The following is a 25,944-nucleotide window of genomic DNA, read 5'->3' on the forward strand; positions in this document are numbered from 1 at the left end:
AAATTACTCTCGTACTCTATTTGCCCCTTCTCAATCAATCCCTTGGTCCTTTTTTTAAAAATTTAGAGTACCCAATTAATTTTTTTCCAATTAAGGGGCAATTTAGCGTAGCCAATCCACCTACCCTGCACATTGTTTTGGATTGTGGGGGTGAAACCCATGCAAACGCGGGGAGAATGTGCAAATTCCACACAGAAAGTGACCCAGGGCTGGGATTCGAACCCGGGTCCTTAGTGCCGCAGTCCCAGTCCTTGGTCTTCCTTTGCTAAATTCTAAACTGCTCTCAACCCTCAGACCTGTTGTTTCTCTTGGCCAATTTGTGTGCTTCTACCTTGGAATACCATCTCTAATTTCCCTTGTTATCCATGGTTTGGTCCCCTTTCCCGTTTAACTTTTGTACCAGACGGGAATAAACAATTGTTGCTGTTCCCCCATGCGCTCCTTGAATGTTTGACATTGCCTATCCACTGTCATCCTTTTAAGTAATATTTCCCAATCAATCATAGCCAACCTCATATCATTGTAGTTTCCTAAGATTCAGGACCCTAGTCTCAGAATCAACTATGTCACTCTACATCTTGATTAAAAATTCTATCATATTATGGTCGCTCATTGCGAAGGGGTCTCGCACAACTAGACTGCCAAAGATTTTGTTCTCATTACACAATACCCAGTCTAGGATGGCCTGTTCTCTAGTTTGTTCCTCAACATATTGGTTCAGAAAACTATTCCGTATACACTCAACAAATTCCTCTTCTACGATATTGTGACTAATTTGATTTGCCCAATCTATATGCAGATTAAAATCAGATATTCCTTCATAGCATGCATCTCAAATTTCCTGTTTAATGCCATTCACAACATCACCACTAGTTTGGGGGGTCTACATACAACCCCCCATGGTGTTTATCAGCTCCACCCAGATTCCACATTGTCAGCAGTCCAAAGATGTGCAGGTTAGGTGGATTAGCCATGCTAAATTGCCCCTTAATGTCCAAAAAGGTTAGGTTGGCTTACGGGGATAGGATGGAGGTGTGGGCTTAAGTAGTGTGCTCTTTCCAAGGGCTGGTGCAGATTCAATGGGCCGAATAGCCTCCTTGTGCAATGCAAATTCTGTTTCTAATATCCTCCCTCACTATTGCGTTAATTTCCTCTTTAACCAGCAATGCAACTCCACCGCCATTTCCTTTTTGTCTGTTCTTCCTAAATACAGAATACCTCTGGATGTTCAGTTCGCAACCATGTATCCATAATCCTGATTATATCATACCCATTTGCATCTATTTGGGCGATTAGTTCATCCGCTTTAACATCAGCATGGGCCCTGATGTCTGCCCATTGTGGTGAGTTACTATCAGTGGTGTAAGCGCAACGGTGGTGCGTATGAGGTGCTTTCAGTTGGCACTAAGTTGGCATAGACGCTACAAAGCGACATGTGGAGTGGGGAGCAGAAATTAGCGTGGAGTGTATGAGATGCCATGAGTGGAGGACATAGGATGACCTAGAGGGTATGAGTGGCCAAGGGGAGGTGGTTGGGGCATCATTTAGCATGGATGGGATGTGGAGAACGTGAGGAGTGACGGCTGTATATGTTTCTCTGACTTTGGTACAATGCCGGCTCTCTGAGACAGACATTCCACCCAGTCCACCTCCTCACCCAGCATCCTCCACACTCATTCCAGGGTCATCCAGCCCAACTTCCAGGGTACTCCGCCACCCTGGGGCGAAAATCCCAACTTCCAGGCCCTTTATCCAAGGCTGGGTTTGGTCCACAAAACAGTTCAGCACAAAGCACCGAATAAACAGGTCTCTGAGCTGGATCTTCTCACACAGCATAAGGGGCATTTCCACACCCGGGCCGGGATTCTCCAACCCCCCGCCGGGTCAGAGAACCGCCGGGTCAGAGAATCGCCGGGATGCGGCGTGAATCCCGCCCCTGCCGGCTGCCAAATTCTCCGGCGCTGGGATTTGGCGGGGGCAGGAATCGCACCGCGATGGGCCGAGTGACCGCCGTTTTCGGCCAGTCCCGCCGCGAAATTACAACAGGTATTTGGCAGTGGGACCTGGCTGCGCGGGTGGCCTCTGGGGTCCTCAGGGGGGCGTGGGGTGATCTGGCCCCGGGACATGCTCCCACCATGGCCCACCGATCCGCAGGTGGGCCTGTGCCATGGGGGCACTCTATTCTTTCGCATTGGCCGCTGTAATAGTCTGCGATTGGCCGACGTGGAGATGAATTCCCCCCCTGCGCATGCGCTGGAATGACGCAAGCACACGCTGTCGCTCCTGCGCATGCGCCAACTCGCGCCGGCCAGCGGAGGCCCTTCACCGCCGGTTGGTGTGCTGCCAAGCCCCTTCCGCGCCAGCTGGCGAGGCGCAAACCACCCCGGCACCGGCCTAGCCCCTGAAGGTGTAGAGGATTCCGTACCTTCGGGGCGGCCCGACGCCGGAGTGGTTCACACCACTCCTTCTCGCCCGAGTTGCCCGCTCTGCCGGTTTTCACAGAATCCCGCCCCTTATTCCCCACAGGATAGTCAGTCAGACTGCCTGAACATTAGTGTGGATATTATGAGATGATGTTCATAGGAATCTTGATCTATCACTCACTGAATATTCATTCCTGAATGAGGGTGATATTACAGAATATCATCTCTAAAACAAGTGCTTCTTACCTGGTAAACATTTAAGAACATAAGAACATAAGAACTAGGAGCAGGAGTAGGCCATCTGGCCCCTCGAGCCTGCTCCGCCATTCAATTAGATCATGGCTGATCTTTTGTGGACTCAGCTCCACTTTCCGGCCCGAACACCATAACCCTTAATCCGTTTATTCTTCAAAAAACTATCTATCTTTAGCCTTTTTCACTTTTATAAAGACAGATTTATAACATTATTTCTCTTCTCTCTCTACAAACCCACCCCTTGAAAACTCTCTCCCCCCTTTCCCCACCTCCCTCAACTCCCCCGTGTGAGGAACACAGCAATGGCTTTCTTAGTTACAATCCAGACCATCCTTACAGCTGTTTCTGTTACTAACATCCTGCCCCCCAACCCACTGACCAAACATCCCCCCTTCACCCCCACATCTTTCTCTAGTTTCTCTCCTCACCCTCCCCCCCAAGTCCTTTCCAATTTGACAGAGATTTCTAGTTGGAATAGCATTCTTCATCATCGGAGGCTTTCAAACTGACATCAGTGTGGGATGTATAGCCTTGGATGCGTTTGTCAGCAGATCAGAAGGGAAAGACTCACAGTATCTAAGACAACGATGACATCCAGTGGTGGGATCAGCACATGTAGAGGAGTGAAGGACGTAGTTGAGAGGAAGACAAGAGAAGGGAACAGGAGAGGAGAACAGGGGCAGCAGGGTAGCATGGTGGTTAGCATAAATGCTTCACAGCTCCAGGGTCCCAGGTTCGATTCCCGGCTGGGTCACTGTCTGTGTGGAGTCTGCACGTCCTCCCCCTGTGTGTGTGGGTTTCCTCCGGGTGCTCCGGTTTCCTCCCACAGTCCAAAGATGTGCGGGTTAGGTGGATTGGCCATGCTAAATTGCCCGTAGTGTCCTAATAAAAGTAAGGTTAAGGGGGAGGTTGTTGGGTTACGGGTATAGGGTGGATACGTGGGTTTGAGTAGGGTGATCATGGCTCGGCACAACATTGAGGGCCGAAGGGCCTGTTCTGTGCTGTACTGTTCTATGTTCTAACACTTCAAAGAGAGAGAGGACAAGAATCTGACAGCACTGCCCTGTCCATGGGTCACCACTTGTGGAGGTCCAGCTCCTCTTGGTATCAATTTTGGAGGCGTAACATTCACCTCATTTGGTTCCTGTCCTGGGAAACACGATCCTTTCACCTCTCCCATGTCCCATTCCATTCACCTGTCCTGGGGTATCCCATTCCATTCCCCTCTCCCATGATGTCCCGGTCCATACCCCTCTCCCGGGATGTCCCACCCAATTCCTCTCCCTCAGTTCCACACCTGAGCTGTCTCAGTCTAGACCTTGTTTATGAGTGATATTGTTTAGGCTACAGTACACTAGATGTTTGTGACCGTTTTCTCTCTCTATGATCCACCCCCAGGTGTAGCCAGCACCTGACACAGTTCTACAACATCCCACTAGCCTCTCTGTGTGAGCTGCTTCAGAGCGATATGGGCATCAATAAACAACACCTCAGCATCCCAGACACGAAGAGAACACTGACAGCTGCAGCTCAAACTAGTCACCACTTTTAATGAAATCAAACTTTCAGGCTGCCAGTTTACAAGGGGAAAAGCATTCTTTTTAAAACAAAAATTATTTTTGAATTTAAATGTTATTTTTTTGCCAATTAAGGGGCAATTTAGCATGGCCAATTCACCTACCATGCACATCTTTTTGGGTTGTGGGGGTCTATGCAGACACGGGGAGAACGTGCAAATTCCACACGGACAGTGACCCGGGGCCAGGATCGAACCAGAATCCTCGGAGGCAGCAGTGCTAACGAGTGCGCCACCATGCTGCCCAGCATTCTTTTTTTTTTAATTCATCCATGGGATGTGGGTGTCACTGGCTGGGCCAGCATTTATTGCCCATCCCCAAGGGCATTTAAGAGTCAACCACATTACTGTGGATCTGGAGTCACATGGAGACCAGACCAGGTTAGAGGACTGTTTTCCTTCCTTAGAGGACATTAGTGAACAAATGGGTTTTTAGGAGAATCGACAATGGGTTCATGGTCACCTTTTAAGCTTTTAATTCCAGATATTTTATTGAATTCAAATTACACCATGGGGCCATGGCGAATTTGGACTCAGGTCCCCAGGGCATGACTCGGTTCTCTGGATTACTAGTCCAGCGACAATATCACTACACCACTGCCTCCTTTCTCTGCCTCCATACACTGTACACAGCCTTGGGACTTGGCCCATTAGAAATGGATTCTAATACAACAGAAATTTCAAAAGTTATTGTCAGCCGTGGCTTAGTTAGCACTCTCGTCTCGGAGTCAGAATGTTGTAGCATCAAGTCACACATTACAACACTGCCTGCACTTCAAAAATCTCTGCATATAAAATGTTTTCAGATGCCTTGAGTTTGTGAAAGTTGATCTACAAGTCTTTCTTTCTTAGGGAATTATTATGCTTCATGTGAATTGGAAATTCTAAACCCATTTGTGGAGTATGTATACCAACCCACAGTGACATTGACCAATATATTCTGTACAGGACTCTTACTGTAGGCTCCTGAGTGTTCAGTAAAAAGAAACAAAGCAGAGGAGTTTGGGTGAAGCTGAAAACATGAATTTATTGTAAATTATAAATCTATACAGAAGATTGTTTTGATAAAACAGCAGACAAACACAATGCAAAACATTCACATTACACCAAACTTTGAACCAACCAAAATAACAAAGCATTTGAAAATGACTCAACATCTTTCCCAGAAATGAAATGAGTCTTGGAAGAGTGTAAGGTGGACATATCACACCGTTATTATATCGATGTATGATGGGCTGAGGGAACTCAGGTCTTTAGAGATGCGCCCCCATTCCCTTATCATACTCAGGTTAGTAGTCCTCCCAGACAGGACAGTACAAACATTACCCATGGTATTAGTCAAACACCAGTCACCTGAAGAGGATCTGTCTATAATTGACGTCAGCAACTAAAGGAGGGTCCAATTCTACCCCATACCCGCTCCTGAGAGCTGGCTCTCTTTACTAACACACACACACACTTCACGGGAAACTCTCAGAATGGTGAGAAAAGTCTTTAAAATCCCTGTGCTTTAGTCTGGCTCCAAATTCCTGAGCTGACCTTTCTAACCACTGAGCATCTGATTGCCTGAATGACTTCTACCTGATGCTGCACTGAAAGGATGCTTATACAGCAGCTTCTATACACTAATGTAACTTTGCAGAGTTCTGATGAGTCTGAGATTGATGTATTGCACACCTCACAGTTGAATGATCTCTCCATTGTGTGAACACGTTGGTGCGCGAGGAAATATGAGGACATAGAGAATGATTTGGTGCATACTACACACTTGAACAGCTTCTTATCTGTAGGAATGAATCAGTAGTTCAAAAGGCTCGGTGTGAGCACTGGAGGGTAAATAACACAGGCAACTCTCGGTGTAAGGGAAGCAGGTGAGCTGGCTCCAAGTCTAAGTGGAGGTGTCAGTATTTGGCGAGAGATTAGGTGAAACAATCCTGATGCACTGGAAGTTTGTCTCCCATATGGGCTGCTGATGTTCCAGGAGGTCCAACAACTGTTTGAAGGTTACATAACTCATACTGTTAGGGTTTCTCCGTATGTGAATATGTTGATGGACCCAAGATACACTAACTGTGTGAAAGCCTTGTCACATACTTCACCCCAGAATGGCTTCGCTCCTGTCTGAATCCTGGTGTCCTGCACAGTTGAAGATCTCATGAAAGTTTTTTTTGCAAACCTCACACTTGAAGGCTCATTCCCATGTGGATCCTTTAATAGAGCAGTAAATTTGATGACCTCGAGGGTGATTTGTCATACATCTCATCCCTGACTGGTTTCTGCAGCGTGAAGGCGTTGGTGTCTGCGGAGGTTTGACAACTGCGAGAATGGTTTGTCACACATCTCACACCTGAAGGGTTTCTCCCCTGTGTGAATCCTTCGGTGCTTCAAGAGAATGGAGGATGAGGTGAAAGCCATCTCACAGACTTCGCATGTGAATAGCTTCTCCCCTGTGTGGATGCGTTGGTGTACTCGGAGTTTCGTTAACCACGAGAATGACTTGTCGCACACCTCGCAGGTGAATGGTTTCTCCCCTGTGTGAATATTTTGGTGTGTGCGGAGGCTCGATGACTGCGAGAACGATTTGTCACACACCTTACACGTGAAGGGTTTCTCCCCTGTGTGAATGCGTTGGTGTCTGCGGAGGATCGATGACTGTGAGAATGAAACGTCACACACCTCACATGTGAAGGGTTTCTCCCCTGTGTGAATCCTCTGGTGCGTCACGAGACTAGAGGATGAGATGAAAGCCATCTCACAAACCTTGCACCTAAATGGTTTCTCTCCTGTGTGAATCCTCTGGTGCTGCAGCAGAGCAAAGGAGTGGGTGAAAGCCATCTCACACACCTCACACATGAATGGTTTCTCCCCTGTGTGAATGTGCTGGTGTGCGCGGAGGGTTGATGACCATGAGAACGATTTGTCACACACCTCACATGTGAATGGTTTCTCCCCTGTGTGAATACGTAGGTGCGCACGGAGGTTTGATGACTGTGAGAATGATTTGTTGCACACTTTGCAGGTGAATGGTTTCTCCCCAGTGTGAATGCGTTGGTGTTTGCGGAGTTCTGATGAGTCTGAGAATGATGTGTTGCACACCTCACACTTGAATGGTCTCTCCATTGTGTGAATACGTTGGTGCTCGAGAAAATATGAGGACATAGAGAATGATTTAGTGCACACTACCCACTGGAACAGCTTCTCACCTGTAGGAATGAATCAGTAGTTCATAAGGCTTGATGAATGATTGAAGCTCTCACACACTAGGAGTTCACTCGCACTTCTTCCCATCCTTTCCCTGACTGATCACCCACAGCCAAAACTTCGGAAAGGTTGGTTCTGATGGAACTGACCAGTTACAGATCTGATGATATGTCAAAACTCCCCTGACCCGACCAGATGATGGTTTCACTACCCAACTTCTCTGTGTTGAGAAATACTGTGAAGGGACTGGATGTCTTCTCAGAGTTGTACAGAGGTTCCTTGAGTGATGATCAGGATTTATCTGTGGTGTCTGTCCTCTCTGTATTCTCTGGTGTAGTACTGTGCAATCCTTCTGCAAAACAGGAAAAGGAAACATGATTTCCTCCAACTCCTTTGCTGAATGGGCTGACTCCTCAGTCAGAGAATGTTCCACAGTGAGTGCCAGTCTGCTATTTCCCTGTGGGGGGAATCATAGAGAACATAGAACATACAGTGCAGAAGGAGGCTATTCGGCCCATCAAGTTTGCACCGACCCACTTAAGCCCTCACTTCCACCCTATCCCTGTAACCCAATAACCCCTCCCAATATAAGATACAAGATCATATACAAGTCCTTAGGAAGGATATTTTGGCCTCGGAGGGAGTGCAACGTAGATCTACGAAAATGATACCTGGACTACAGGGGTTAAGTTACGAGGAAACATTACACAAATTAGGCGTGTTTTTTGCTATAATTTACAAGGTTAAGGGATGATCTGATCTGTCTTCAAGATATTAACAGGGAAATTCAGGGGAGATAAAGATAAACTGCTGCTACTGGTTGGCGATTCTAAACTAGGGGGCATAGTCTAAAAATTAGGGCCAGACCATTCAGGAGAGATGTGAGGAAGAACTTCTTCATTCAAAAGGTGGTTGGAACTCTCTCCCACAAACAGCAGTTGAAGGTAGGGTTGGTAATTTTAAATCTGAGATTGATCGATTTTTGTTAAGCAAAGATGTATATTATTTTTAAGTATTTTTATTCCAATTTTCAACATTTTTGCAAAAGAACACACCCACCCAATAAGACACCGCCCCCCCTACTTAATAATCAATGGTAACCAACTATCCAAAATGCAGAATGAACATACCCCAACTCTTGTGGAACCCATCACGCAATTGTTATGGTCTCCGGGGCTAAAAATTTCAATAGGTCCTCCTGCCAGGCCGAGGCACAGGGTAGAGAAGCTGACCTCCAGCCTAACGACCTCCCTGCGAGCAATCAGCAAGGCGAAGGCTAAAACATCTGCTCCACGCATCCACAAAGCTTCCGCCTCCCTATTCCAACCCCATATTTTCCCTGAATTTGCTGCCCAGTGATAATACATCAAATTCGGAAGGCCTAATCGCCTCCCCACCCCCCCCCACCCCCGGCCGCCTTCACTTTCCGCTTCCAGAACACAAAGTTTCTCAGTGCAATGGCCAAGGGCTCAATCGCTAACGCAAATGCTAACAGAAAGAGGACATGGGGCATCCCTGCCTCATTCCCCGGTGCAACGAAAAATACCCTGAATTCATATCATTCATGCATATGCTCGCCTTTGGCTCCTTATACAGCAACTTCACCCAACACCGCAAACAGATATCTCCACTCCACCCAGTCAAATACCTTTTTCGCATCCAATGCGCCACCACCTGCAGCTCCCTTCCCTCTGCCGGAGAAAACACCACATTCAGTAGGCGGCACACATTCAATGACGGCTGTCTGGCCCTGAACGAACGCTGTCTGATCCTCTCCAATCACCATCGGAAGGCACACCTCCAACCTTAGCTCCAGCACCTTTGCCAATATCTTGGCGTCACATTCAGCAGAGATATGGGACTGTACGGCCCACACTCCACTAGATCCTGATCCTTCTTCAGCAACAAAATGACATGGAGGCCTGTCCCATAATTTTCGACAAAACCCCCCACCTGACCATTGCGTCCTCGAACATTTCCACCAACAACGCTGCCATCTTATCCTTAAACTTCTTGTAAAATTACACTGAGAACCCAATCTGTCCCCACCACCTTCCCCGCCTGCATCTTCCCAATTGCCACCTTCATCTACCCCCACCGACTCCTCCAGCCCCGTCTTCTCTACTCACCCACCTTCTGGCACTTTAACATCCCCAAAACCTCCCTCATCTCCCGCTCATCCTCTTCTGGCTCCGACATACAAATCCCTCCAAAACTCTTCCAAACCTTATTAAACCGCTCCGGGGCCACTACCACCTCGCCCGCCCCATCCCAAATCCGAACTATTTCACTTGCCGCTGCTTGCCTGCGTTACTGACCTGTCAACAGACCTGCCATTCCCGGCCTTCTCCCCATACTCATAAACTACCTCCTTCACCCTCCTCAGCTGACTCGAGGCACCGCTTTCTCCGTGGACAGAAGATCAAACTCCACCTGCAATTGCTTTCACTTCACCAGGTGTCCCAGGTCCAGGTCCCCTGCTTACCTCCCATCAACTCCCAAGATCTCTCCTATCAATCATTGCCGTTCCTGCCTCTCCTCTTTATCCACCTGAGCCTTAAACAAAATAACCTTTCCTCCTCAACCTCCCAAACCACCGATGGTGAGACTCCCCTGTACATTTAAAGCACCCATACTCCTCACATACTCATCCAGCCTTCCTAAGCCTCATCTGATCCTTCAGCCTCAGATGGGTTTCTTGCAGCATTAGCTTTCAACTCTTCAAGTGAGAGAAAACTCTTGCCCTTTTCACCTCCAACCCTCTCACGTTCCAAGTCACCATTCTGACTGGGGGGACCCTCTCACACCCCCGGCCCTTCTATTCGCCATCACCACTACCCCAGGCCCCTCCCACCTGGCGGGACCCACCCCTCCTTTTGTCACCAGCAACCCCTCATCCCCTTTCCCAGGATCCCTTCAACCACTTCCTCTTGCAAACACCTCACCCAGTATCAATCTCCTGTCTCCACCATTCACACCTCGCAGGCTCATCGAAACCAGCTCGACCAGGCACCAACAAACGCGGCCTCTCCCCCATTACACTCTTGTACACTAGCTAACCTTTGTTTGCTAGCGTGATGACCCCTACCAGAGCCCCCTTCTCCTTCTAAACACCCCTCAGCAACCCGGCACCCATGTCCAGGGTACTTCCAAATCCCCACCCCACTCCCACAAAAAGCAAACATCAACCCCACTCCCCCCCAGACATAGTCAGAGTGGGGAGACGACATCCAGCGAAAAGAAAACACCAAAAAAAGGAAAAAAACTCATAAAAAACCTCGGTAGACAAAAATCAAAAAGGAAAGATCCCAGTCCATACCGTCCAAGTTCAAATCCCCAAACTCATCTCAGTCCTTGTCCTTTCGCCTTCACGTACGCCTCCGCCTTCTCTGCCATTCCCAAATAGAAGTTTCAGCTTCGTTGGGTAGACCACTACAAACCTCATACCGCTGCTGTACAGTGCTGCCTTCACCCAACCAAAGACCGCCTGCCTTCTCACCAGCTCCACCGTAAGATCTTGGTATATATGTATAGCAACGTCTTCCCACTTCACCTCTTGCTTCTGCCTCACCCAACTCAAAACCTGTCCTTCACATGGAAGCAGACCACCCTTGGTGGCTCATTTGTTTAGGGCTGAGGTTGAGGCGACGATGTGCCCTGTCCAACTAATAGAGGGAGGGTTCTTCCCCTATGTGAACATGTCTACAAAGTACTCAGTCGGCCTCTGGTCTTCCAGCCCCTCGGTAAAGCCCACGATCCTTAAATTCTGTCTCTTCAAATTGTTCTCCAGGTCTTCCGGCGGCGGCCATGGAGTAGGAGGTCGCGTATTTGGTAGCTCTCACTCGTGGCGGACTTTTTTGGACCTTTTCTCCCGACTTTTGTGGAATTTGATCGGAAAAATCAGAGGCGGGTGTGACAGAGAGGAGGAATCCCCCACCAGTTTATGGAGAATTGGACCAGAAGTGGTCCTATAAGAAGAAATAGCCGGGCAAAAATGACTTGTGCAGAACCAACAGCACAGGAGAACATGGCGGAGGTGCAGGATCCTGGATTGGCGGCCCAGTGGTCAACGGTACAGCTGGTGAAATTCATTCAGGAGAGTTTCGCCAAGCAAAAGCGGGAAGGTTTAGACCCGATTAGGGCATCGATCGATCGGGTGGAACAGGGACTAGAAGCCCACGGACTGGCAATCCCAGAGGGTAGAGAAGGTGGCTGAGCACGAGGACCAGCTATCCACGCTGGAGGCGGAGATGAGGCTGATGAGGGAGAAGGTGGAGGATTTGGAGAACAGGTCCCGCAGACGGAACCTGAGGATCTTCGGCCTCCCGGATGGTAGCGAGGGATCGTACGCAAGTGGCAAGTATGCATGAAAAGCTGCAGGGTGATGGGGCATTTGCTCGACCCTTGGAAGTGCACAGAGCACTTGCAAGGAAGCCGCGCTTGAATGAGCCGCCGAGGACGACGGTGATGCAAATGCATCAGTTCATGGATAAGGAACAGATTTTGCGGTGGGCCAAGCAGACACGGAGCTGCAAGTGGGAGAACAGCGAGCTGCGCATCTACCAGGACCTGGGCGCGGAACTGGCCAAAAGAAGAGCGGGATTTAATAGGGTAAAATCGGCCCTCTAAAGAAGGGGGTGAAGTTCGGAATATTACAACCAGCTCGTTTGCGGGTCACCTCTGAGGGTCAAGAACATTACTTTGGATGGCCGGACAAGGCGATGGACTTTGTTAAGGACAAAAGACTGGCAGGTGACTGAAGGTACTGAATGTTGGGGGCGTGTAATTCTGTGCTTGTTCTGTTAAAGTTATTTTTGTTTTGGACTGTATGGTATGCTCTCTGTATCAATTTTTGGGCCGTTGCTCGGTGGTTATTTTCATTTTGGACTGTACATGGAGTGCTTTTTGTATCAATTTTGGGCCGTTGCTCAGTTTTGTATGCGAGTTAACTTTGTGCTTGTGGGGGGACGAGGGCTCGATTTTTTCTTATGTGTGTCTGTTGGTTGGGGATTGTGATGTTCTGAATATGTATGTTCGGGCGCGGGGGGGGGGGGTAGGGAGAACAATAGTGGGTAGGATGTATGGCGCCATAGGCGGGGGCTACGAGGCTAGCTGGGCGGGCTAGCTCACAGAAGCGCAGTGGGGGGTGAGCAGGTTTGTTGAGGGGGGTTGGGATTGTTGTTCTGTTGTGGGGGGAGGGGCGTGGGAATTGCTCTGCTGACAGGGGAGGGACTGTTGCTGGGAGACAACTGGAGGTCGAGGACGGTGGGTGCCTGAGGGCGGGCCTGTGGTGGCACGGGACGCGAGCTGGAGGCTGGCCTATGAAGGGTGATGGTTGATCAGTGGGGGGTGTACCCGACCAGGCTGATCATATGGAACGTCAGAGGGCTGAATGGGCTGGTCAGGAGGGCTAGTGTGTTCGCGCATTTGAGGAGGTTGAAGGCGGACATGGCAATGTTGCAGGAGACACACCTGAGGATGCTGGATCAGACTAGAGTGAGGAAGGGGTGGGTCGGGCAAGTATTTCACTCGGGGTTGGATTCTAAGCCGAGGGGAGTCACGATCCTGATCAATAAGCGGGTGTCATTTGAGACAGGGAATATAGTTGCGGACTCGGTGGGGGGTAGGTGTATCATGGTGAGCGGGAAACTGGAGGGGATGCTGGTGGTGTTCGTAAATATTTAAGCACCAAATTGGGACGGGTATTAGGGAAGATCCCAAACAAAAGAACTAAAGGGGTTTATGGAGCAAATGGGAGGGGGTAGACCCATGAAGGTTCAGACGACCAAAAGCAAATAAGTTTTCTTTCTTTTCCCATGTCCACGATGGGACGATCGATTTTTTCATCTTGAACAGGGCTTTGCTGGCGGGGATGGTGGATATCAAGTATTCGTCGATTGCTGTGTCGGACCATGCCCCACACTGGGTAGATCTACGGGTGAGCAAGGAGGATGGTCAGCACTCGCAATGGAGATTGGACATAGGACTTTTAGCGGATAAGTGGTGTGGGCGTGTGAGGGAGACCATCCAGAATTATTTGGAAATAAATGACACGGTGGAAGTCACGGCAACAACGGTTTGGGAAGCGTTGAAGGCAGTGGTCAGGGGGGAGCTAATCTCGATACAGGCCCATAAGGAGAAGGTGGAGCAAGCAGAGATAGATAGGTTGGCTGGGGAAATACTCCAGGTGGATAGGAGATATTCAGAGGTTATTGAAGGAGCGGCAGAAGCTACAGATGGAGTTTGGTCATTTATCTACATGAAAAGCAGTGGAGCAATTGAGGAAGGTGAATGGGGGGGCGATATATGAGAATGGGGAGGCGGCCAGCAGGATGCTTGCACACCAGCTAAGGAAAAGGGAGGCTACCAGGGAGATAGGAAGGGTGAAGGACAGAGGAGGGAATACGGTCTTGGACTCAGCTAGGGTGAACAAGGTGTTTAAGGAGTTTTACAATCAGCTGTATGAGTCAGAAAATAGAGCTGGGGTAGTGGGAATGAGGCAGTTTATGAGCGAGTTGGGGTTTCTAAAGGTGGAGGAAGGGTTGGTGGAGGGATTGGGAGCCTCGATTTGGATTGAAAAAATAGTAGAGGGGCTGGAGGCCATGCAGTCAGGTAAGGCCCCAGGACCGGACGGCTACTCAGTGGAATCTTACATGATGTTTTCTGGGATGATGGGCCCGCTGCTGATGAGGGCATTTAATGAGGGAGCTGGGTGTTCTTCACCCAACAATGTCACAGGCCTCAATCACATTGATGCTGAAGCAGGAGGAGGACCCAGAGCTATGTATGTCATACAGGCCAACCTCCCTATTGAACGCCGATGCCAAACTGTTAGTTAAAATCTTGGCCTCAAGGATAGAAGACAGTGTCCCGGATCTGATAGGGGAAGACCGGATGGGTTTCTTAAGGGCAGGCAGCTAAAGGCCAGCGTTAGAAGGCTCATAAATGTGATCATGATGCCCTAGAAGGGAGGGAGATGGAGATTGTGGTCGCTGTGGACGGGGAAAAGGCCTTCGACCGGGTGGAGTGGAATTATTTGTAGGTGTTGTTGGGACGGTTCGGGTTTGGGCAGGGCTTCATTGACCGGGTTTGGTTGTTGTACCAAGCACTGATGGCAAGTGTACAATCAAATCGGCTGATGTTGGGCTACTTTAAACTACACCGAGGGACAAGGAAAGGATGTCTCCTCTCCCCATTGCTGTTTGCTTTGGCTATAGAGCCATTGTCAGTGGAGGAAGCATATGAGAGTGGAGGGAGCATCGGTGTGGGCTCTAATTTGTTCCGGGGAGGTTGGATGGGGGGTTTTGTAGTTGGCAGAGAGAGGATTGGAAATTTACTTATAGTTTAGAGGATTTGGAGGAGACGTTTGAATTGTCAGGAGGGAATGGGTTTCGATATCCGCAGATACTGGATTTTGTGCAAATGTAGGTTTCGACCTTTCCACTCCTACCGCCACGGGGGATACAGGACAGGATAGTTTACAGAACAGGGGTGGGGAGGGAAAGGTTTCGGATATCTACTAAAAGATTATGGACTGGGAGGTAACTCAGATAGAGGAGCTAAAGTGCAAATGGGAAGATGAGCTGGTGGGGGGGGGGGGGGGGGGGGGGGGGAATAGAGAGAGAGAGAGAGAGAGAGAGATAGAAGCGGGTCTGTGGGCAGACGTTCGCCCTGTGAGTAGGGTCAACATGTGTTAGGCTTAACCTGATCCAATTCAAGGTGGTTCACCGGGCATACATGACGGTGGCCCGGATGAGCAAGTTCTTTGGGAAAAAGGAGGTGTGCAGGAGGGCCTGCAAACCATGTCCATATGTTTTGGGCATGTCTGGAACGTAGGGGATTCTGGTAGGGTTTTGCAGATGTCATGTCCACTGTGCTAAAAACAGGGGTGGTGCCAAGTCCAGAGGTGGCGATTTTTGGAGTATCTGAAGATCCGGGAGTCTTGGGGGCGAGAGAAGCTGACGTCTTGGCCGTTGCCGCCTTGGTAGCCCGGAGACGGATATTGCTAGCTTGGAGAGACTCGAAGCCCCCAAAATCAGAGATCTGGGTTAGCGGCATGGCTGGATTTCTCAGACTTGAGAAAATAAAGTTTGCCTTAAGAGGGTCAATGCTCGGGTTCGTCCAGAGGTGGCAGCCGTTTTGTTGACTTCTTTGGGGAAAATTAACTGTCAGCAGAGACAATAAAAGGGGAGGGGGGCGGGGGAAAGAGTTAGAATATTTTCTGATTAGGGTAGGTGGGATTAGTGAGGGATAGAGATGTTTTTATGTACTATGTTTACATTTGTATTGGTACTGTTTATTGTTATTATTATAAAATTATAAATACCTCCATAAAATGTTTTACAAAAATAACCTTGTTCTCCAGGACCTCCACTTTGGCTCTTAGCCCTTTACTGACCTCCGCCACACTCCACAGTTCCTTACCCATTGAGGTGAACAGGTCGCTATGCTGCGACAGAGACTCCTCCACCCTCTTCATTTTTTCTCCTTGCTCCCGCACCTCCATCGACATCTTTGTCAACGCAGCCTTTATTGGGGCGAGCGTCTCCTCCACTTACTCTTTGAGCAAAGTCATCATCTCTCTCAGACCTCTAAATGTTTGGCGAACAGCCTTTCAAACTCTCCCGACACCACCTCAAAGTTTCAATCATAATGGGTGCAGCCCTCTCTGAAGAACCAACACCTGCCATCTTCCCTCCTGTTGGGGGTAACATGGTGGCACAGTGGTTAGCACTGCTGCCTCACAGCACCGAGGAGTCGGGTTCGATCCCAGCCCCGGGTCACTGTTTATGTGGATTTTCACATTCTCCCTGTGTCTGCATGGGTCTCACCCCCACAACCCAAAAAGATGTGCAGGGTAGGTGAATTGGCCACGCTAAATTGCCCCTTCATTGGGAAAAAAAGGATTGGGTACTCTTGATTTAAAAAAAAAAACTTTCCTCCTGTTGGACTCACAACAGCACTCACCGGCAGACTTTCACTCGCTCCCTTCCATAGATTTAATCAAATTTACAGTGCAGAAGGAGGCCATTCAGCCCATTGAGTCTGCACCAGCCCTTGGAAAGAGCATCCTACTTAAGCCAATGCCTCCACCCTATCCCCATAACCCAACACAACCTTTTTTGGAAACTAAGGGGCAATTTGGCGTGGCCAATCCACCTAACCTGCACATCATTGGACTCCTGGATGAGGGAGTCTTTGGACCAGGTTCCAGGTTCCTACCGTGGCCTTTCTTCTGGAACTTCAACATTGCACTGATTCCTTAGAACTTCCCACACCAAAAAATGCCCCTGAGACTGAGCATAAAGATACAAAATCAAAGACTCAGGCAGGAGCTACTCAACCTATATGTCACCACCGGAAGTTGTTAAGCAAAGATATATTAAGAGATTTGGGCCAGAGGCAGGTATAGAGAGTTGGGTCACAGATCAGCCATAATCTCATTAAATGGCAGGACAGGCTCGAAGGGCTGAATGGCCTACTCCTGCTCCGATGTCCCCAGCCCCAGAACAAACAGATCAGAGCAAAACTCTTGTCATTCTCCTCCACCTTGTCTAGAATGGTGTGCAAGTAATAGGAGGTGGCTGCATGAACACCCCTATTATCATAAACGTTGGATCCAGGTACAAAACACAAGCCAAAATAATGAATAGATGACAAACCCAGACTCCTTCTGAGGTGCTGGGAGAACTAGCATATACAATGGGGAGGCAGTGGTATTATCACTGGACCAGTCATCCAGATACCCAATGCTCTGGGGACCCAGGTTCAACTCCCACCATGGCAGATGGTGAAATTTAAAGTCTAATGATGACCATTAAACCATTGTTGATTGTTGGGAAAACTCAACAGGTTCACTAATGGCCCTTGAGGGAAGGAAATCCTTGTTTTATCCTTGACTCCACCAAGTAATGTAGTTGACTATTAATTACCCCCTGAAACAGCTGAGCAAGCCACTCAGCTCAGGGGTAATAAATGCTGGCCCAGCTTCACCCACATGAATAAGAAGTTCTTCCCTCCAGACACTCAAATACCTCCACTGTTGTGAAGGCTCGTCAGGAGAATGTTATCAATGCAAAGTTATTAGATAATAAAAGTTTATCACTGCTAGTGTTTCCTTATTTTCTTTGAGGACGTTACAGAATCTTGGAGGGTTTTGAAAAAACAGAAAACATCCAGATCCCAACACGCAGACAGAAGTGATTATTCACAGTCCACAGAATAACCAGCTCACAACACACACACACACACAACTCAACATTCGTAAATCAGTAAGATTCTGCCCTCCCAAATAATTACAGCTCACCTTCTCAAATTCAGCAATGACCCATCAACAAAACTCAGCCTGTAAATCAGAAGGGAAATGTTTCCAATAAACACCCTCAATATCCAACACACAGCCAATCAAACAGCTCAGCACAAAGCACCGAGTAAACAGGTGTCTGAGCTGGATCTTCTCACACAGCATAAGGGGCATTTCCACAGCTGATTGCCCACAGGATAGTCAGACTGCCTGAACATTAGTGTGGATATTGTGCAATGTAATGATTGTAAATTGTGCTCCTTCACTCACCATCTCCTGACTTGGTTTTGAGTCCCTACAGGAAGTGAAGCAGCTGTGGTAGAGGAAGAGGAGAGAATGGGCAGAGTGGGTGGGCTCTCTGATTGACGTCTCTCACAGACAATCCAAATATTTCTGCAGTAACAGGAGTTTCCTGAAGTTTGGGAAACTGACAGATCAGGCGGGGATTTAAACTTGTCATTGTCCCACCTGAATAAAACCTCACTTATTGCAGCTGCTGTCTCAGTTCCTCCTGGTAAATGTTGACAGAGATTTCTAGTGTGTGAACAACATTCTTCGTCCTCGGAGGTTTCTAAACTGAATCTATCTCACTCCTCCCATTTTAAACTCCAGCATAAATGAAAAAACAACGGAGAAACTGCACACAATATTATTGAGGTAATAATGTTAACTATCTCTCCTGTTATGGCAGCATGGTGGTGCAGTGCAGTGGCGGACTGGCCAGGGTGTCAGCTTGCCCGATGGCAAGTGGGCCGGCCCCTGATGAAGTGGGCCCCCTATATCAAATACAAATGCAATAAAGAAACAAACACATACAACTGTTTTAGTAATAAAAAAGAATAAGAAAAAAAAGAGAACAGGACACAAGCAGTGCATGAAAAGGAATGAAGCAGGGGAGGTAGTCGAAGGATGTGGAATAGGGGGGCCCGGGTCGGGCATAATTAAGGAAATTCCATGTTTTCAGCAAGAGTGTGTGAATTTAAAGATAAAGTTACAATTCGTGATTTGAGATGGTCGGCAACTTCAAAGGATATCAAGCAGTAGTCTTGGTTCAGCCGGTACATCGGTCCGGGGCCCGGAGAGCCAGGAAGGGGCCCGTGAATCTCTGAAGGGCCCTTAAAAATTATAATTAATTAGATAAATAAATCTCCAACTTCTTTCCTGAGATTTGTATTCTAACTTAATAAAATATAATTGTTTTTAAAAAGAGCAATACCAAATAAAAATGCAATAAAGGATCAAACAAATAATCACTCAGTGTATGAAGGAACGAAGCAGTGTTAAACGGATGTGAAAGGGGGGGAGGGAGCTGGGCTGGTTCACCCGGGTCGGACATAGTTGGAAATCCACGTTTTCAGTAAGAATGTGTGAATTTAAAGATAAAGTTACAGTTCGTGATTTGAGATGGTCGGCAACTTGAAAGGATATCAAGCAGTACATGGGGTTGTGAGGTCACCGAAAAGGAGAAGCGGTACCTTTGACCGTGAATCAAAAGGTCAAAGATATTGAAGTGATAAGCCATGATCGGTAAACTCAAAGGGTTGCGACTTGTAACACTACACTGGTATCAAACTGGACATGTTAACTTTGGTCGTGGGACCATTCTTAATGTCTTACTATAGTCGGACCAAACTTCTGAGTTTCAACAGTTGTCTCAGTTGCTTGCTGGTGTGAACACTGGACAGTGGATTATCTCCTCTTCTGAAGCTGCATAGGCCACAGTAGTATTGACTAATGAACATAGCCTATTGAAGTGTAAGTAAGTTATTTTATATTTTTTATCAAGTAGGGGTTTATCTGGCGTTCCTTCAAGTTATTCTTGCAATCATCAATATTCATTTTTCCCAATGTGGGCTATTTTTAATTAAGTTTTTATTTCAGGAATATTACCCCTACCAGCATGAAAAAGAAAAAGCATAAATCTGGGTCACTAAAACGCAAAGAACAAAAAGAAGCAGAAAGGAAGGAATCAGCCAAGCGATGCAGGCCTATTACAGATTTTATAATACCACAAGCACAATCCACATCAATATCCAGTTCTGCAACAAATAATCAAGAAGCAAGAAACAATGCTCATGGTGTTGATGCAATGACATGCGAGTTACAAGAACAGAGAAGAGCTACTTTGAATGTAGAGACAAATACAAGTGCATCCATTACTAATCAACCCAGGCCCAATATTTCTTCTGGCTTCCTTGTTCCGGTATCTGTACTGCCTGTAGTTGCAACATCTGAACACATAGCTTCAACTAGTGACAGAGAATCAGATATTCCTTCAAGCATAAATGACTTGGTTTCTGAAGCACATCCTGTAAATGAACCTACGCAAGAAAATGAAAGATCAATTACTGGAATCTTCCAATATCCAACACGAGCGAAGCTAAAACAGTTTTTTGCTGAACATCCACTTCAGCCACTTGATGATCTGCCATTTGATGCTCGTTTGTATGAGAGGAAAATTATGAATGACTCAGTCCCAAGAAAATGGCTAACATATAACAAAGAAAATAGATGCTTATATTGTTCATACTGCTTAGCCTTTGAGTTTCCCAACACTTGTAATCCATCACCCTTTGTACGTGGCTTTAGTGACTACAGGCGTATTAGCCAGAGCTTGACTTTACATGAATCGACAACAACACATGTCAGAAATGCTCAGCAATATATCAGTGTGGTTAATGATGGCACCTTAGATAAATTTTTTGCAGCCAAACTAATTAAAAGGAAAGAAGAAGTATTGAAGCAGAGAAGTATTGTCATAAGGATTATAGACATCATAAAGATGTTAGGCAAGCAAGCACTTCCTTTTCGAGGTCACAGAAATGAATCGGCCTACACTCTAGATAATGAGGTTCTGAATCATGGCAATTTTTTAGCTACAGTGCAGTTGATGGCAAAATATGACCCCATTATGGCAGCTCACGTTTCTGCAGTGCAAAACAAGTCGAAACAAAGAATCAAACGATTAGAACAACAAGGAAAGGCTCAAAGTAAAGGCCGTGGTGGACTTGTTACATACCTGAGTAAAACAACTATAAACATGTTAATCAAAATTATGAAGAATATGATACAAGAAAGAATTAGTCATGAAGTTTCTCAAGCAAAATATTATTCTATTCAGGTTGATTCAACACAAGATAATTCATCCATCGATCAGTTTAGCATTATTATTCGGTATGTGCTTAAAGGTATTATCTGTGAGCGACTACTTTCAGTTGTGCCAAGTAATGATGGTACAGGACAGGGACTTTTTGATCTATTGATTGAAACATTACAGCAGCTTGAAATTGACCCCCAAAAATGTTTATCTGATAGCACAGATGGCGCTGCAAGCTACCATGGCCAGTATCATGGTTTACAAAGTAAAATTGCTGATGTGGCTGATCAACATGTTCATATATGGTGCTATGCCCATGTCTTGTATTTGGTGATAACTGAAACAACAAAATGTTGTGTGCCTGCAGTTTCTTTTTTCAATTTGCTCCAGAATATAGCAACTTTTGTGAAAGCATCATACAAAAGAATGGCTGTATGGATAGAAGTTGTTGGAAAACATCTAGGACAAGAAAAAATGAAACGATTAAAGCTAATTGGTGAGACCAGATGGTCAGGAAAATCCAATGCAGCAACAACTATATTTGGACGTTTTGATGATGCCGCTGCCAGTACTTTCGTAAATCTATTGACATGCTTATCAATGATACAAGATTCAGAAAAGTTTGATGCAAAAACAAAATATGAAGCAAATGTTTTACTTCAAAGTCTTCTAAAGTTTGAAACCGTATTGACAGCATTTACTTACTTGTATATATTTGAAACTACAACCCCGTTATCAAATTATCTACAGACAAGTGGTTTAGATATGTTTACTGCATGGAGTTTGGTAGATGATTTTCGAGTAAATGTGTTTAACCTAATAATGGATCGCATTGTCCAGTAACTAGAATCACGCTTTGTACAACACAAACAGTTGTATAAAGATTTGTCCTCCTTGGACCCAGCAAAGTTTAAAATATTGCAGAGAAGGGCCTTGAAGATAAAGCATTGGAAGGTATTATTAAGCTGTTTCCACAAATCAGCAAAGATCAAGTAATATTGGAAGTGTTTTCTTTTGCTTCAAACTTTGATGTATTAAAGCTATTGCTTAATGATGGTGAGAATATGGATTCCAGTTGCAACAATTGTAAAATTTGCAGCACTTGCCCATCGTGTGTACTAAAAATTCTGGCATCCAACAGACTTCATGACAAGGCATATGATAGAACATAGAACATAGAACACTACAGCGCAGTACGGGCCCTTCGGCCCTCGATGTTGCGCCGACCTGTGAAACCATCTGAAGCCTATCTGACCTACACTATTCCATTTTCATCCATATGTCTATCCAGTGACCTTTATTGATAACCTTTATGAACTTTATAAAGTCATCTGCACACTATCAGTTACTCAAGTCCAATGTGAGAGGACATTTTCAAAGCTAAAGATCATAAAGACAAGGTTAAGAAATTCGCTGTCTGAGGAGAATTTGGAATCATACATGTTGCTATCCATTGAAAAGGAATTGTTAGATGAATTGAATGCAGAAGCAATTATTGGCAGATTCGCACAATCATCTAGCGAACACAAACGATTGCTCTTAATATAGTGGACTGCATGCAATGCTCTCTTGTGCTTTTGAACTATCTGTTAATGTGTAAATTGTGCAGTAAACTATTTAAAAATATCAACCAATTACTTAAAATTTAAAAAAATAAATAAAAAATTCAATTATAACATTCTGTATTTACATTTGGTATCTACTGCCAGTAATATGTACAGTACATGTGTAGAAGTGGATTTCATTTGGAACTTCGCTGATAGGGTTAATATAACAGTTCTGAAAAGCTCTGTGAAAGAGATGTCAACAGGTCAAGGGATGAACTAAAGGGAGTGTGTCTGACCGTATCTGTAAAAGCAAAGATGTCAGAAGGTTATGGGATGGAATATAGGGAGTGTGGCATTGGTACTAATTAATGTTCTGACCCGTATCTGTAAAAGCAGAGAGGTCAAAAAGGCAAAGAATGGAATGAATGGGAACCGTTACTTTATTGCAGAGATAAACATAATTAAGCTCGTTTGACCAGTTGGAACAATTAAACATTGAAATGTAAGGGGGACTGTCTTTGGAGTGAGTTGAGCCATATGGCCATGGGATACAAAAACCTTTGTATTAATATTGATAGTGACTTGTGCTAATGATTATGTCAAAAATAACCTCCCGACCTCGAAGAATAATTCCATATATGTACATGTTCTGGATCCTTGCAAAATCATAGGTGTATCTAGGAATTTAAAGGGACCACCTCTAAGCTGTGATTGTATAAAGATACCGTCCATATTTTGGACTTTGGCACTTCTCGAAGGTGGTTACCCGACTGCTTAGAGATTTGTCCCGGCCGTAAATAAACGAATATTCGTTACTGACGTGTTCGAGTGTTTTACTTCTGGACTGACGATCAGATACGTGAAAGCGCAATTGACATTTGGTGGCCCGTACGGGGATCTCCAGAGGGGTCTGCGCAACTAACCGGCGTAATCGACTGAGCCCGTTCAAAGTAGAGGACGAATTTGGCCCCCAACGTGAGTAAAAATTTGTTTTCCACCTTGGTATTCGCCTACTACCAGTTTGATCGTTGCTCAGCCTTGCCGTTGGTTTGTCGAGAAGCCTCTGCGAGATCCAGGTCAGTCCAGCGAACCCGTTTTAAAGAGGGTAAGTGAGTGAACCCTGTGGTTATCGTCTCTAGGGGCAGCCTGGGACTGCCGCCGTGATTCCAGGCAGCGTTCGCTGGAGTTACGGGCGGGGTTGCCAGGACTGCTGGGGGCAGCCTGAGGAGCCGCCGTGATTCCAGGCAGCGTTCGCTGGAGTTACGGGCGGGGTTCTCAGGATTGCTAGGGGACGGTTAACGGGCTGTGGGCAGCCTGGGACTGCCGCCGTGATTCCAGGCAGCGTTCGCTGGAGTTACGGGCGGGGTTGCCAGGACTGCTAGAGGCAGCCTGAGGAGCCGCCGTGATTCCAGGCAGCGTTCGCTGGAGTTACGGGCGGGGTTCTCAGGATTGCTAGGGGACGGTTAACGGGCTGTGGGCTCTGGACGGGACTGCCGCCGTGATTCCAGGCAGCGTTCTCTGGAAGTTACGGGCGGGGTTCTCGGAGCCTATCCCCCGGTGTAACCCATACCTTCACTGAAGAATTTTACCTACTTACCCCTTAATAGCATTGGTGTCCTGGGTCCTGTGTTATTAAGGAAGTAAAGTAAGCTAATAACCACTTAAAATCTGGTCTTCTTGAGTTGAATTAGCTGTTTAAACTCGGCTGCTTTCCTTGTCTTTCTCCAGCAGGCTGTGTCTCTCTCTCTCTCTCTCTCTCTCTCTCTCCTGTTGCTGTTGCAGAGTGCTGGTGCTTCTGCTCCCTGGGTTTATATTCTCTTTCGAAGAGTTATTAAGTTTTAACGACTGTATTGTATATGGGCTTGTTTCACTTTGATAGTTTAAAAGTATCTTTGATGTAAACATCTTACTACAACTCGTTATTCATTTCAGGCATATCGTCTCCTCACAGATTTGATTTAAAAAATGCTTTTGTTTCAATAGTTAACTTTTATTTCTGTGATTTCAAATCGTTTAATTTTCCAATTGTCCCCAGTTCATAACTTTGCCTTTGATTTTGACTTAAATGTTGTTTCTCGTAGCCAGGTCATCTCCAATTTTCTTTTAATTAACTTGATGTTCGTAGAATTTTACCCCTTAAATTGACACTAAATTCGACTGCGCATCTTCCATTCTTTCCAGCTGTTTACTAAGAGAGTTTATTTCAATTAAGGTGTGAAACTTTGCTCTTAGCTGTATGCTAAAATTTAACTTGGTTGTGACTTGAAAGACTTGCCTGTTTTAAACATTCGTCACTTAATGCAATTGAAACTCTCATCCATGCTTTTCAGATGCTTTCTGAGATAGTTACATTCCACGAAGGTGTGAGCCATTGTTTTAGCTTACCATATGAAGCCTGTGTGTCTGCTGAGGCCTGCTTGTGAGCAAGTATCTGCATTTTATAACCCTGCTCTTTGCAGCTGCTATTAACCTTTTGTGGGATCTTTCCCTGTACCCTCTCAAACCAGATATTGCCAGACTTTCATGTTTCAAATGACACATTTTTCTGTATTATCAAGAACCCACCGCAAAGAAATTAATTGCCTTGTGGAGGGAATACTGTCAGTTAATGAAAGATGCATCTAAACTGGCTAGCTGGCAGGCAAATGCCTCAAAATTGGGTATTGGCCTCACAAAAAGGGGAATTGTTAAAACAGTAGAGGTCTTAAAAAGGGAATGTAAAGAATATAAGAAACGTAAGAATGCTACTCCTCCCCCCGGCGCCGGTCAGCAATGCGAAGCAAGGTTGGGGGGAGGGGGACGATTAGGATGAGGAACATCTGTTCAATTGCGGGGGACGTCAGAAGCCTCCACAGCCCCCACAGCCACCTCCGCCACCGCCCCTGGAATGTGATCAGTATTATGAGTAACTCAGTATGTTCAGAACTACATTGGTCTCAGAATAAACAGATAAAGAATTTGTGCTGGGCAGTTTCGAAACTGCTGCGTTGAAATTGACACTGCATGGCTCCGCAGGGTCCTAGTGCCCGCTGATCACAAACAGTCACTAGCAGAACCACACAGCCTGCAATCGGCTGCTAATATTACCCTCCAACAAGATATCACTGTCTATAGTTCCCATTCTGTTACGGCCCTTTTGGGACGGCTACAGACTCAGCATCTCACGATGGCTCGTCAGAATAGATATGAGATTGCTCTCCTTAATAACCCAAAGGTCCAGTTTGCCCACTGCACCACTATCAACCCTGCTGACTTTTTGACGCATCCTCCCACAGACATGCTCGACCCAACTCATGACTGTCTGCAACTGTTGCAGGAAGTCTCCTCGGTTCGAGACGACCTCTCCGATATACCCCTCCCAAGTGCAGATTGTTCCTTTTTCACCGATGGAAGTTCTTCCGTCGGCGTAAGGGGGGATAGACAATCTGGCTATGCAATCATCGATCAAGACGGTGATGGAAAAACAGAGGATTTCTAACCTCCGCTGGTACACCCATCTCACACCAGCAGTTAGTAACCCAGTTATTGCAGGCCCTTATGCT

At 46.4% G+C, this 25,944-nt stretch overlaps 3 protein-coding genes across 3 annotated transcripts in view; 1 reads left to right on the forward strand and 2 right to left on the reverse strand.

Annotated features, from left to right (window-relative positions):
* The window catches only part of LOC119975587, a 639,245-nt gene that overhangs the window by 461,048 nt on the left and 152,253 nt on the right, over positions 1-25,944 (reverse strand). The window lies entirely within an intron of this gene.
* Positions 1-25,944, forward strand: part of LOC119976646 (zinc finger protein 2-like) — a 482,048-nt gene that overhangs the window by 86,749 nt on the left and 369,355 nt on the right. The gene's annotated exons all lie outside the window — the stretch shown is intronic.
* The window catches only part of LOC119975589 (zinc finger protein 91-like), a 125,568-nt gene that overhangs the window by 20,391 nt on the left and 79,233 nt on the right, over positions 1-25,944 (reverse strand). The window contains exon 4 of the mRNA XM_038815375.1: positions 6,517-7,471. Within this exon, the coding sequence (XP_038671303.1) occupies positions 6,517-7,471 (955 nt within the window). The remainder of the gene's footprint in view (positions 1-6,516; positions 7,472-25,944) is intronic.

The sequence above is a fragment of the Scyliorhinus canicula genome, chromosome 13, assembly GCF_902713615.1.
Source record: "Scyliorhinus canicula chromosome 13, sScyCan1.1, whole genome shotgun sequence".
Taxonomy (NCBI): Eukaryota; Metazoa; Chordata; class Chondrichthyes; order Carcharhiniformes; family Scyliorhinidae; genus Scyliorhinus; species Scyliorhinus canicula.